This window comes from Gavialis gangeticus, unplaced genomic scaffold, assembly GCF_001723915.1.
Source record: "Gavialis gangeticus isolate Ggan-Ray unplaced genomic scaffold, GavGan_comp1, whole genome shotgun sequence".
Lineage (NCBI taxonomy): Eukaryota > Metazoa > Chordata > Crocodylia > Gavialidae > Gavialis > Gavialis gangeticus.
This window is the reverse complement of record NW_017729015.1, coordinates 17,084,526-17,097,103: the sequence shown is the minus strand read 5'-3', so window position 1 is coordinate 17,097,103 and position 12,578 is coordinate 17,084,526. Positions and strand designations below refer to the sequence as shown.

Sequence of the window (12,578 nt, the reverse complement as noted above, 5' to 3'; positions counted from 1 at the left end):
CTGTCACAAGGAGACTGGACCCTTTCAAAAGGGCCATAGCATCCCTGATCCAACACACCTCTGCCTTTAACAGAGGCTGCTGTGCAAAGGGGCACCCACACTTCACCTGTAACTAAAACCTCTGGCCACTTGCACGCCTCCAGTAAAAAGCTTACACCCAAAGCAGGGAACATGCTCCCCCTGTTCGAAGGTGCTATTATAATCCAGGACAGATTACTCGTGGGTAGTATAAGAGATAAAGTCTTCCTGCCCCTAACACTGGGGCAGGCACAGCAGTGGAGCTGACTTTGATGGTTCTGGTGGAAAGCTGCCATGTGGATAATGGGCAAAACCATTGTATGACCATCCCAGCTCTTTCGTCTTCCTCTCTGGACCACAGACTTGACCCAAAGCTAGTTAAACCCACTGGAAATGTTTCTTTTGATTTCGGAGAGCTCCAGGTCAGGTCACCAGGTGACTCATTCCATGTGTCAGAAAGGTACAGTAGTTGAGAAACCCATGCTGTTGCTTCTCAGGGGCTTTGCTTCACCTCTGCTGCCATACCTTTCACTCCAAGTAGGTATTGATCTCATGCCCCCAGCCATGAATAAAGCCTCATGCTTGGTCCTACCTGTGTAGTGTGTGCATGCATGTAGGTGTAAGAACATTAGAAGCTGAATGCAAGCAGGTTAAAGAAAAGAAAGATGGAAGAGACCTGTCTGCTTCACATCACGCTACCACATGCCATGATTTCTTAGCCTGTTCAGAACAGCAGCATTCTCCCAGCCCGTGCAGAGCTCACTTTCTTCTCTTTCCCATTATTTCTTCCTTCATTCATTCACTTCTTCTCCAGGCCGGTCAGCACATCCTGTTCATTCTTCACCTGTTTTACCCCATCTCTTGCCCCCCCAGTGTCTCTTCCAGCTTCTCTCTCTGAAAGTGGCCTGATCTAAGGGCTTGTCTATGCGTATCTATTCTGGTTTCCAGCAGTAGAAGGCAGCCCCCAGCACATCTATGTGCTTCTTCTGACTCCATGTGGCTTCATGTGGTTAACAAGAAATCCAGCAAAAGAATCCGATTCCAGCACATTCTTTTGAAATGACCGATAAATGTGAAGAAACCGAGATGCGCTTGTGGAAGCTCCGTTAGCACCCAACGAGGCAAAACGTAGCAGGTATTTTATTCACTGCAAGCTCTTGACTGATCTGAGCACCATTGCATTCAACCAGTGAAACACAAGACAGGAGTATCACATATTCAAAACACTTCTTAATGTCTGAACACACCCTTATTTAAGGACATGTATATCTAGCAGTTGCTTAAGGCACGGGGTGAAATGCAACCTGTTTAAATTCGCTGATGATACCAAAATTTGGGGTGAGGTGAGCACACTAGTAGGGAGGGAAAGACTACAACAAGACCTGGATAGGTTACAGGAGTGGGCTGACATAAACAGGATGTGTTTTAATACTGAAAAGTGCAGGGTGCTGCACTTAGGCAGTAGAAACCAGCAGCATACTTATAGAATGGGAAACTCCCTTCTTGAGAGCACGGAGGCAGAAAGGGATCTTGGAGTCATTATTGACTCCAAGATGAACATGGGCCGACAATGCGAGGTCATGGTTGGCAGGGCTAACCGGACCTTGTTGTGCATCCACAGGTGCATCTCAAGTAGAGCCAGGGAGGTGATCCTCCCCCTCTATGCGACGCTGGTCAGGCCACAGCTGGAGGACTGCGTCCAGTTGTGTGCGCCCCATTTCAGGAGGGATGTGGACAACATTGAAAGGGTCCAGAGGAGGCCATCTGCATGATCCGGGGACTACAGGGCAGACCCTACATTGAAAGACTGCGGGACCTAAACCTGTTCAGCCTTCACAAGAGAAGGCTGAGGGGGGACCTGGTGACTGTCTATAAACTCACTAGGGGGAACCAGAAGGGTTTAGGGGAGACTTTCCCCTAGCGCCCCCTGACATGACAAGGAACAATGGACACAAATTATTAGAGAGTAGGTTTAGATTAGACATCCGCAAGAAATACTTCACAGTTAGGGTGGCTAGGAGCTGGAACCAACTTCCTAGGGAAGTGGTGCTGGCTCCTACCCTGGGGATCTTTAAGAAGAGGCTTGATGACTACCTGGCTGGACTCATTTGAGTCCAGTCTTTTCTCCTGCCCAGGTGGGGGGTCGGACTTGAAGATCTACAAGGTCCCTTCCGACCCTACTTCTATGATTCTATGATTCATCCAGTTTTACATCACGGTTGTGAAGTGAAGAGCCACATTCAGCTCTCAGGTATAAATCCAGCGCAGCTCCAGCTCAGAGTCTGAATGGGAACTCCTCAGGGGGGGGATTCTCTCTGGAAAGCATCCGTCACTGGTGTGCGACAGAAGACCCAAGGTACTATCACAATGCTTATAATGAAGAATAAGATGCAGCTCAAAATGGCTAATCTTGGGTCCTGTAGCCTGGTTCATTCTAATGCCAGGTTTGCTTCATTCTTTCTCTTCCTGCTTTCCAGGATGAATTGTCGCACAGACTTGTCCCTTTTAAATGTAAAAACTGTAGTCATTTTTCAGGTTCTCTACCTACCCATTCTCTGCAGGGGGATAAAATACTATCCAGCCTGAAATCACATCACATTGCAAACTTTCTCTGAATTTAACGGCTGAAAAACCTCCCACAGATTAGTGCTCATGAGCTGGGCGATCTGACAAACCACATATACCAATAATAAAATCGTTTTATTTATAAAGCACCCCCTTCTGCTCCCTGCCTCCACCCCAGCCCCAGGAAGGCGCTCGGGGCTCTGCACAACAACAGCACAAACATTCTCAAACAATAAAAACACGCTAATGGAAACCACCCTCGGCAGACAAGTCAGGAGAAGTCAGTTGGGGTCCAAGGCAAGAAGAAAGGGGACTGGAGCAGGAAGTGATAAATATAGAGCGATCAGCTTTTTAAGTGAATCATTGGGGGTGGGGAAGATTTTAATATGGGGAGGATTGTGCTGATACAGATGTAAAAGGCGTAGGCACAGTCAAGCAAATGTGTTTGGCTACTGCCCTGGGACCTGATTGGAGAGGTACTTTGAAGACCTACCCCTCCAGCTGGCCTCTGTCCTGAAGCTCCTAGAACTTTGTCTTTAAAATACACTGATGGGGTTTTTAAAAGGCAGGTGGGAGCTGAGTAAAACTGTACATCAGGTGGAGGCTCAAGGAATGGGGAGCTCACGCGTAACCAAGAGCTTAAGTAGTGAAGAGGTTCAGATACTAACAAAGCCATTTGGACATCTCCTGCCATGATTCTGTGGCAAGCCACTGAAGAATCCAGAGTGGACGTGCTGGGTGCGTCTACACATGCAATTATATGACTGAATGGACTCTGGCTCAATTTGAGCTGAGTAAACTAATCCTGACGTCACCACCTACACATGTGTTTTATGTGCAGTAATTTACTGTGCTGCTGGATATCACTTGTATCTGACGGGACTATCTGGCCGCGCAGTAAATTAGTCTACTGTGCCCTCATTGCCATGCACGTGCCATGCACACATGAGTCTGCTGCACAGTAAAACATCTTGTGTGGATGTGCCTGCTGTGAACACGATTGCTCCTACTAGTGAGCAAACTTGCTGCAGCATTTTGAGCATATTCCTAGGGATCATGGTTTTTTGCCAAGAGGGGATAGAACAATTCAGATTCATGGTTAAAAAGAAGCCTGTTTTCCTGGGAAGATTGACATAAACTGGAGCCAGGGTAAAGAGGATGATACAAATTCATAATATTCTCATCAATAAACTCCACTGTTTTGGCTAAACATAACACATAATGCAGAACTCAAGGGAGGTGAATGAAAGCTTAAGTAGAAATATTATTTATTATTAACATTTGATATCTAGGAATGGAATATCCTTTAGGAGAGAGTGAAAATGATCAGCCCTCATTTGAGAGGGAAATAGAGGCAAAAAGCGTTTACCCTGATCTGCCAAAAATCCCACAGCATGCACGTGGCCGAGTTGGAGGTAAACCTGTTCTCTGACTCCCGGTCTTGTGCTCTAGCCAAAGGATCAAATTATGCTTTCCTACAGAGACATTTTTCATAGATACCCTATGAATTAAAATGGCTGAGTTCAATGCAGCTTTAATTTTAGCACCCACAGAGGAAGTGGTAGATATTTCTGAGCATGGTTTTGTTTAAGAGTAGCAGAAAGGGCAGTGTTGACATTCGTACCTCTGCTACCCCATTTCAGGTGCAGTTATGTTTTCCCTGATGTGCTGCCTGTCCGCTCTCCGTTAACCCTTTATCAGGAATTCTGACCGGCAGCATGGAAAACAGTCACAGCCTTGTGCTGAGGTGTACTTTCCAGGTATCTCCTTGTACAAGAGCTGAGATTACAAAACTCTGTCGTGGTAGGTGATTTGCCCAGGTAGACAGTCTTGACCATAGAGGCTGGGTGCTGATTTTTCTGTTAACATAAATTATCAAAGACTTTTAGATTATGCTACCAGAGCAAGTTACAGATTTTATTTCAACATTTTTCACTCTGATAACATATTGGGACTTGCATGGTTTTGGCTGAACCCAGAAGAAGGTTGCTTTGGAAGCCCACCCAAATACTTTTGACTCTCACATATCCTGGTGTTATTGTGATGTGCTGTATGGAGACCACAATGCAGAGCTCACAAAGCCTGTATGTGATTCTATGTTAAACTATAACATTGTGAGTTATTTGTGCTTCCTGTTTGATACCAGTGCCTAGAACAGGTTACCACATGCTCTGGCTAGAAATTTCAGAGATAACCAGTGATTTTGGTTTTGGGTATCCTCCTTGCAACAATCCAGGGGGGTCCAGTTTTCAGAGAACAAGTGTTTACTGAAAATCAGTGCTCATTCCTAAAAATCTTGGCCATAGTTTTAGCTAATGTTGTAGAAGATTGCTCCGGTATTTGCTTTTTCTTCACACACAAATAACTTTCTCAGAGTTTATTGGCTGTCAGGAATGTTATATCCATACATTTGTAGGGAGAAGGCTGATGTTTTATGATGCACCTCAGACTTGTTGTGTGACCTTGATGAGATTGAGTCACTGATGGATACACATAGGCAAGACATTTTTGGTGGTCTTCCTTTCCTTGGTCCTTCCACGTTCAGTCCTGCAGCTCTGTGATATAACACTATCCATGATAATGTATGTGTAGGAATGTATTGATAATCCAGTGTTAATTACTTTTTATCCCAAAAGACTTTACACACTTCATGCTGCCCATTGGGATCATGCCAAATGCTATTGCATTTCTGGGATAAAATATTGCAGCTCTTCAGTACACACAGCCATACTGCACAACAGCTCTGGGCATGTGGTGAAGAATGCCATATCCTATGGAAACTGTTGGGGTGGGGTGGGGTGGGCTGGAAATAGGGAAGCTGCATGGAGTTATAGAGTTGGAATTTGGCCAGATCAGTGGTTCACAGGCTTTTTGGTTTTGAAACTCATTAAGCTCAAAGTACCCCTCATTCAACTTGAGGCCTCCCTCTATAACATTTATTGAGTATTACTCAATTTAAAAAATGAATGTGTATATATTACATTGCTTACATTCTTGCAGAAGAGCCAGGCAGTGGGGGTCGGGGATTGGCCAGGTAGGGCAAGCCTGAGGCTGTGCTTAGATACGTATCTCCTCACACCCCTCAGCATCCTTCAAGGGTCCACGGCACCCTGGTTGGAAATGACTCCTCCAGGGCCACAGAGGGTTTAATGACCACACAATGATAGGAGCTTGGTTTTCGTATCTCATTACATCTTATTCATATCTCGGCAGGATTGTCTAGGGGTTAGAGTGAGGGATTGGAAATCAGAGGCATGGAGGCTGCTGTTCATTTGTTGTGCAATCTGGGGTAAACCACTGATGCTTTCTGGGCTTCCATCTCCTGATCTGATAGTGCTTTGGCAGCTTTGTGTTAGCCTGATCAGTGCTGGCGGTACACATTATTATTACAGCTGAGTGACATCACTCTGTGCCCCCCGCCCTTGACATCTTCCTGGCTTAGTGGCTTGGTGCAGAATTATAGGGGAGAGCATGGCCAACTGAAGACCAACAGCAGCCAGGAAGCAGTAGTGGATGGATGCTCCTTGGATCTCTCCAGTTATGTAATGATGCAACTCCATCCTGCCTGGCTAGCCTCTGTGATGTGGCTGCAGACGGAGAACTGGTGGAGAACAACACCTCCATGAATGTCTCAGCTCCATCTTATACAAGCAGTGGCTTTAGATGTCCTTTCTAAAGACATGCTTGAGAAAGAGGAATTCAAACTAGAAGAGGTGCAGAAAAGGGCTGCTGGGATGAGCGGGGGAATGGAGGGCTGGCTTTGTGGGAAGAGGGGAGAAAAGCTTGGTTGTTCAGTCTAGCCAAATGAAGGCTGAGGGGATATCACTCTTTAAAATGCATGGCGAGGGGGATAAACCCTGGGGAGGAGAGAGAACTGTTGAAGCTAAAGGACATTATTAGCCTGAGAACAAATGGGAATAAACTGTCCATATATTACATTTAGACAGGAAATTAGGTTGTGGAGATGCTTCCTAATAGGAGAATTGGGGGATGCACCTGAACTCTTTCTAAGATTGAATGAGATCAGTTCAGGAAAGGGAATATGTGACCTTCCCATCCTAGCGAGGCTGTTCCTTCCAGTCTTGTGTTCATAGGTTTTCCCCAGTCAAGGGTATTCCCAGATGTTGCCCTTCTGCTGCCACTGCTGCACTTGGGGCCAAGGCAGTGGACTGGCTTTTTTCCCCTCTGTGCTTGTACAGCACCTAGCACAGCAGCAGCGTGGCCTGTGACTGGGGCTCCCAGCTTCCCCTCTGCTATCAATACTAAATAGCAGTGCTGTTTGTTTTGTCTCCGCTGTACTTTTCTAATTATCATGTGACTTTCACTTCTCCTTCCCGCCACACAGACGTTTCCCCTTTTTTCTTTCCTTTGGAATTTTTTCTTTCTCACCCCTTCTGAAGGGCTCAGCAGATTGCCCTGCCCTCGGCCATGCCGAGCGCTCTGGGGGAAAAGCGCTCCCAGGCTTGCTCCAACGCCAGCTGGGCTCCTCCTGGTGCGAGTACCACGGGAATCACTGGTGCAGGCCTGCTACTGGTCACCCCACCTGCTCTGCTCAGATAAGCAGTGTGAGCTGAAAAACGCTGGTGGCTGATCAACATTTGTGATAGCATCCTGCAGTACTAGCACAATGGCGGTTCTCGTGCGATACAATCTTGACTGCGCTTGCAGGCAATAATGCTCAGATTTAGCGGATGCTCAGACATACCATGATGTAAACTAGCAAATCCATGCTTAATGCTGGGAACCCTGGATTTACAGGGTTGAACAGAGAAAACCTTGGCCCAGCAATCCCAAATTACAGTGTGGCAGGGCTGTTGATACACTCCTGAAGTTACCGGTGTCCACCTGTGACAGATCCCTGCTTTTGTGTAACAGCTGCGTGCACCGCCCAAAAACCCAGAGGGAAAGGCTGCCATTGACTCAGTGGGCACAGGCCCACCCATTAGCAACCCTTGACCCTTTTCAGAGGAAGTAGGTGTCCTTAGGTGCTCCATACCCTTCGAATACATCGTTCTTTTCTGGCATAAGCACATTCTTAAAGGAACGCTGGGATTTGATTCTTGCATTACTTGAACAGCCCTACCACTCTGTTCACTTGTTTAAATCAGGCATAAAGCTCTAACTGTTCTTTGAATATTTATAACCAGTTTTTATCTCATGCCATGCATACAAAACATATTTGATTTCTTTCCTAAAAGTTTTTTCAAGTGCAAAGTTTTAAAAACATGTGGCTTTTATTGCAGGCAGGAATGAATAACAGCATTCCACACGTAACCACATTAAATGGAACAGTAATATTCATATGCGTAAGGGCAAAAGCTGCCTTGTTTCCTATTTGCAATTGAACTCTGAAATTAATTAAGAACTAAAAGGATCTGACAGTCATTAGTATCTTTTAAGGAGTGGAAGTGGCAGATGGGACCCATGCTCCAAGAAGCTTCAGCCTGCTAGCGACAGCACAGAGATGTGAGGGCTGAGCGGGACCTTATTTCTATGCTGTGACCGGGGGGAGGGTAATTATGGTCTTGAATAATTAAGGGTGGGGATGTAAGTAATTTAAGAAGCACAAATCTCAAGTCAGTGACACTTGTGTTCCTAAGTCACTTGGCTGCTTTTGAAGTCTCACCTGAAATGATTGTCCATTTTGACTGGATTCAGGTACTCTTGAATAGTTATTCAAAAGCATGCAGCAAGATGCTTGCAGACAAGACTGATGTGAGAAAAGAAGCGTGTTCTGGGCTCGGTTCTCTCCTTGCTAATGTTTGCACATCAGAGTAACTCTATGGATACCAAATAAACGCATGAGAGCTCCCACCGCATGTGAATAAAGAAGCAGGCTCCCTGTGCCTTCAGTAAGCATGTGTGGTTGGAGGTGAGAGAGACTTGGTTATCCTCTTATTAACATTGGTGTAAATCAGGATTGGCTCCATTGCAATCCATGGAGTTAACACTCAAGTAAAATGGATGTAAACAGAAAGAAACCGGGACAAGGTTGCAGAGCAAGCCTATAAATAGAATCAGATCTATATGGGGACTCTCCCCAGTCCAAGGCCTGTGCTTTAACCATTAGACCAACAAGCCCTCCTGGCCCTGCTGATCCCAGTGGTGAAATCCTGGCCCTGCTGAAGCCAACAGAAACGTGCTATTCACCTTACAGGGCTGGGATTTCATGTACAGGAGCTCGAACTCCAGCTGGAGTCCTCCTTGGAGCACTCGTGTTCAAGTAGTGTACGATTTTGGGGGATGGCTCCCCTGATGCTAAGGGTTTGAACTGGCTCTAGTCATGACAACCCCCGAGCCTTGCGCACTTCCACTGCAGTTGTCACAGTTGCATCGAGTTGGTGGCTTCTTATTGTTTGCTCCGTGGAAGCAAAACTCCCCTTGGCTTTTCCTTAGATTGCAAATTCTTTGGGGTAAGGATCATCCTTTTATTCTGTGCTTGTCCAGAGCCCAGCACCAGGCACTTAGCCCGGGAGCCAGGGCTCCATGTGTTGCAGGGCAATACAAATGTAATAACATCAAATCTAAGAGTTACTCTGGGGTTACAGCATGTCACAGTGGCATAGCCCTGTGGACCCAGCATCTGCTGTTTGATTTATGAATGAACGACACGCCCCTTCCCTGCACACTGCTTTCAGATCCTGTCCTTTAACTGTAAAATAGATCCAGACACCCAAATGACTCTACTGAGAGCTTTGCTCTTGAGAGGTCTGGGACACAGTATGTGATGAATTTTTAATAGAAAGCTTCCTAGAAGGCCGTGCATTTGCTTCCTTGATGTTAAAGCGCATGGATCTGCTGCTAAATACCAGCTCAAATGAATTAAAAACTACAGAGGATATTGTAACTGAAGTAATCCCAGCAAGCAGTGATTTAAAGGGCTTGCTGACCTCCCTGAAACATGAACAGTAGCTTTTAAGAATTAAGTATTTCAGATGAGGCACATGGAAATCCCAGGTCTTAGCTGTTATTAACCTTCTTTTAAAAATGCATTTAGTACCAAGGGGGAAGGCTTAACTATTAAGAGCTCTGAAACCCATCCCCACACGTCGATGCATACTGCTTGGCAAAGGAATAAAGGCTGCCTGGCTCGGGGAGGTGAAGCCAGGCCCACGGTAGAGGGTGTTCCTTTTTTTGTCATGTCCACAGCAGCCCCCTGGATGATTGCTGGGGAAGCTAGAGAAGGGCTGCAGGTTTGGGACCTGCATTCCACCACTTTTTAAGACAAATGGGCCTGATTTTTCCTCCCTGCTCACACAGGTACAAATGAGGAGTAGCTCTGTTGAGATTCATAGATTCATAGATTCATAGATTAAGGGTCGGAAGGGACCTAGTAGATCTTCTAGCCCGACCCCCCGCCAGGGCGGGAGAACAACAAAAACCCCAAAAAGAGAAATGGGACTCAAACGAGTCCAGCTAGGTGGGCATCCAGCCTCTTCTTAAAGACCCCCAGGGTAGGGGCCAGCACCACTTCCCTTGGAAGTTGGTTCCAGCTCCTAGCCGAGACTTCAAAAGCAGCCAAGAGATAAATAGGGCTGCACTGGTGGGAGGGGAAAAAAGAATCAAGCCCTTAAGCTTCCTTGAGTGCAAGGGAGTCTTGCACAAGAAGTGTTTTCTGGGTAGGCAGGAGGGAGTGTGCCTCTGCTATGACTCCCTTTTGCCAAAGGAACCACCAGGCAACCATGAATTGGGCACTGTCTCCCTTGGCAGGGGCACCTGGCATCACTGAGCATTTTGGAAAATGCAAGGCATTGATTCCCATTCTGGCTTGCGCCTTGTGTCCTCATTCAGGGCATTGCCGCCTGGGTGTGAAGTGCTACCGGATCGGAGTGGCAGCAGGTCGCGCCCCTCCTGTGCTCACTATGCACGTGTGTAAATGAAGAGTTGAGATGCAGAGCAGAGGAGAAGTCTGCCCTCAGTTGCACATGGCCATTCACCAGTCACCTCTGCCTCTGATTGCAGGAATGGCTCCACGAGGATGAAAATCAAAATCTTTGTTTGAAATAGCTTGGTTAGAAATAGCTGGGTTAGCTCCAGGATGCAGTCGTGGAATCATAGGATTGGAAGGGACCCCAAGAGCCATCTAGTCCAGCCCCCCTCACGAACACAGGAATGCTCCTAAAACATCCCTGGCCTTTGCTTATGCAACCTCTTCTTGAAAACCTCCAGTGAAAAAGATTTCACAACTTCCCAGGGCAGTCTGTATCCTGGGCAGGCTAGTCCACATGCTGCAGCACTGATCTTCTTCCCCCAGACAGCTACAAAAATGGAGGTGGGGACCACCAAGCCAGAGCAGGGCCCCGTGGAGTGAGAGGGACGTGTGACTTCGGCAGTGGCGGGTCCTGCTACGTTCTGTTCAGCCGTGTTTGTCACCTGCGGTATTTTCAGAGTATTTCTACATGATGTCTTGTGTGCTAGGAGCATAACCTCAGGTGCCTTCTTTTTACTCGTTTTCATAAATCTCAGGTATTGATGTCTTCCAAAAAGAATCTGATAATGATGATCCATCAACTGACCTTTGTCACCAAGTAGAAAAGAAAAGCCCACAATAAGCGTTCTCTCTCCTACTTATTTATAAGCGCTGTCTTGACACGCACATCTAGCAGTAGTGATTGCGGAGCCCCCTAATACTTCACACTCCTCTTCTCTGCCTGACCGGTGGTGGGAAAACTTTTGCTCCCTAGTTCTTGCAAAGTGCTCAGCTGACTGCTTACTTCAGGCCACCTTGATGCGTGGTTATAAGAGGGCTGACCCTCTCGGGGGCCGGGCTACAGCGCCTGCGTTCTGGCTCCTGTGAATGTTACTGTTACAGTGGGACAGGCCTGGCCGCGAGTCCTGTTGTACCAGGAACCGTACGTGGGCAGAAGGAAGGGTGAATTCCTGCCCCAAAGAGCTTCACTTGAGAGGTGCGGCACACCCAGGTATAGACACGGACAGCACCTGGCCTGCGGACTGCAGTCAGGAAACGCAGCTCTCACCCGCTTCTGGGGGAGATGGGCCCATCCGCTCCAACGGGAATGATTTGGAGGCTGCTTTTAATATGCTTCTCTTCTTGCCCCTTGCCCACTCCCTTGAATCTCTTTCCAGGGGCTGTTTTGCCTTTCGCTCAGCCCACAAACTCCTACGTACCCCATTCTGTTTGGGCGTGCGAAAGCCAGGACCCTTTTTGGTCCGTTAGGGTTATAACAGGGGTGATGCCCTGCCCCAGGGTTGCCCTGTCGGGTGCTGTGGCTGTAGACGGGAAAAGAGAATCGGTCACCTTTCTGCTGCAGATTTTAACATCCTCCGGTCAGGGTGGGGCCGAGGAAGGGGCGGATGGCACCTGTTGTTCCTTCTTTCTGTGGGTGTTATAGCTCAGAAATAACCACTTTTCAACAACACTTGGGTGGGACCTTTCCTTTGAGAAAGGGCAGGACATTTAAAACAATCAAAAAAGCCTCAAATATCAGTTTGAGTCTTGAATAAGGCAGGTCCTTAAAAGGTCCCTACAAAAAAGGAGCTGTCTTGTTCAGGAGTCAGACTGAGATTGGAGGCTTATTTGATTGTTTTAAATGTCCTGTCTTTTCTTTTAGCTCTGGTTGTTTTTTCTTCTAGAAAAGAAGACAGGAAGCTAAACATCAGGGTTTAAGGGACTCTGTGCACGGATCTGGGTGCAGATTTCTCCAGGTGCTCAGCCCTGACAGTTGCAGTCGTTTGAAGCCCCGCACTCATTTCAGGGCCTGCCAGCCGACTCCTTTGCGAACACAACGAGAGGGGGCAGGATGTGCGTATTCTCCGCTGCCCCCTTGGTCCAGACCCCTAATTGCCCAGGGTTAAATCTCTGATCTCCTCTTAAGTGTTCAGAATAGATCCGCGTTAAAGGTGAAAATTATTTTGAAATGACAGGGGTGAACACCGGGGACAGCGCGCAGTCCAAGCGGGAAGTGCATCCCCGAGCCTAGAGGTGTGGGCTGCCCGGGCGCCTCCCGTGGTTCAGCGGCGCTGGGGGGCCGAGG

At 47.3% G+C, this 12,578-nt stretch overlaps 1 protein-coding gene across 1 annotated transcript in view; it reads left to right on the top strand.

Annotated features, from left to right (window-relative positions):
* Positions 1–10,849: 10,849 nt before the first annotated feature.
* The window catches only part of RUNX3 (runt related transcription factor 3), a 62,079-nt gene continuing 60,350 nt past the window's right edge, over positions 10,850–12,578 (top strand). The window contains exon 1 of the mRNA XM_019512078.1: positions 10,850–10,890. Coding sequence (XP_019367623.1) covers positions 10,850–10,890 — 41 coding nt within the window. The remainder of the gene's footprint in view (positions 10,891–12,578) is intronic.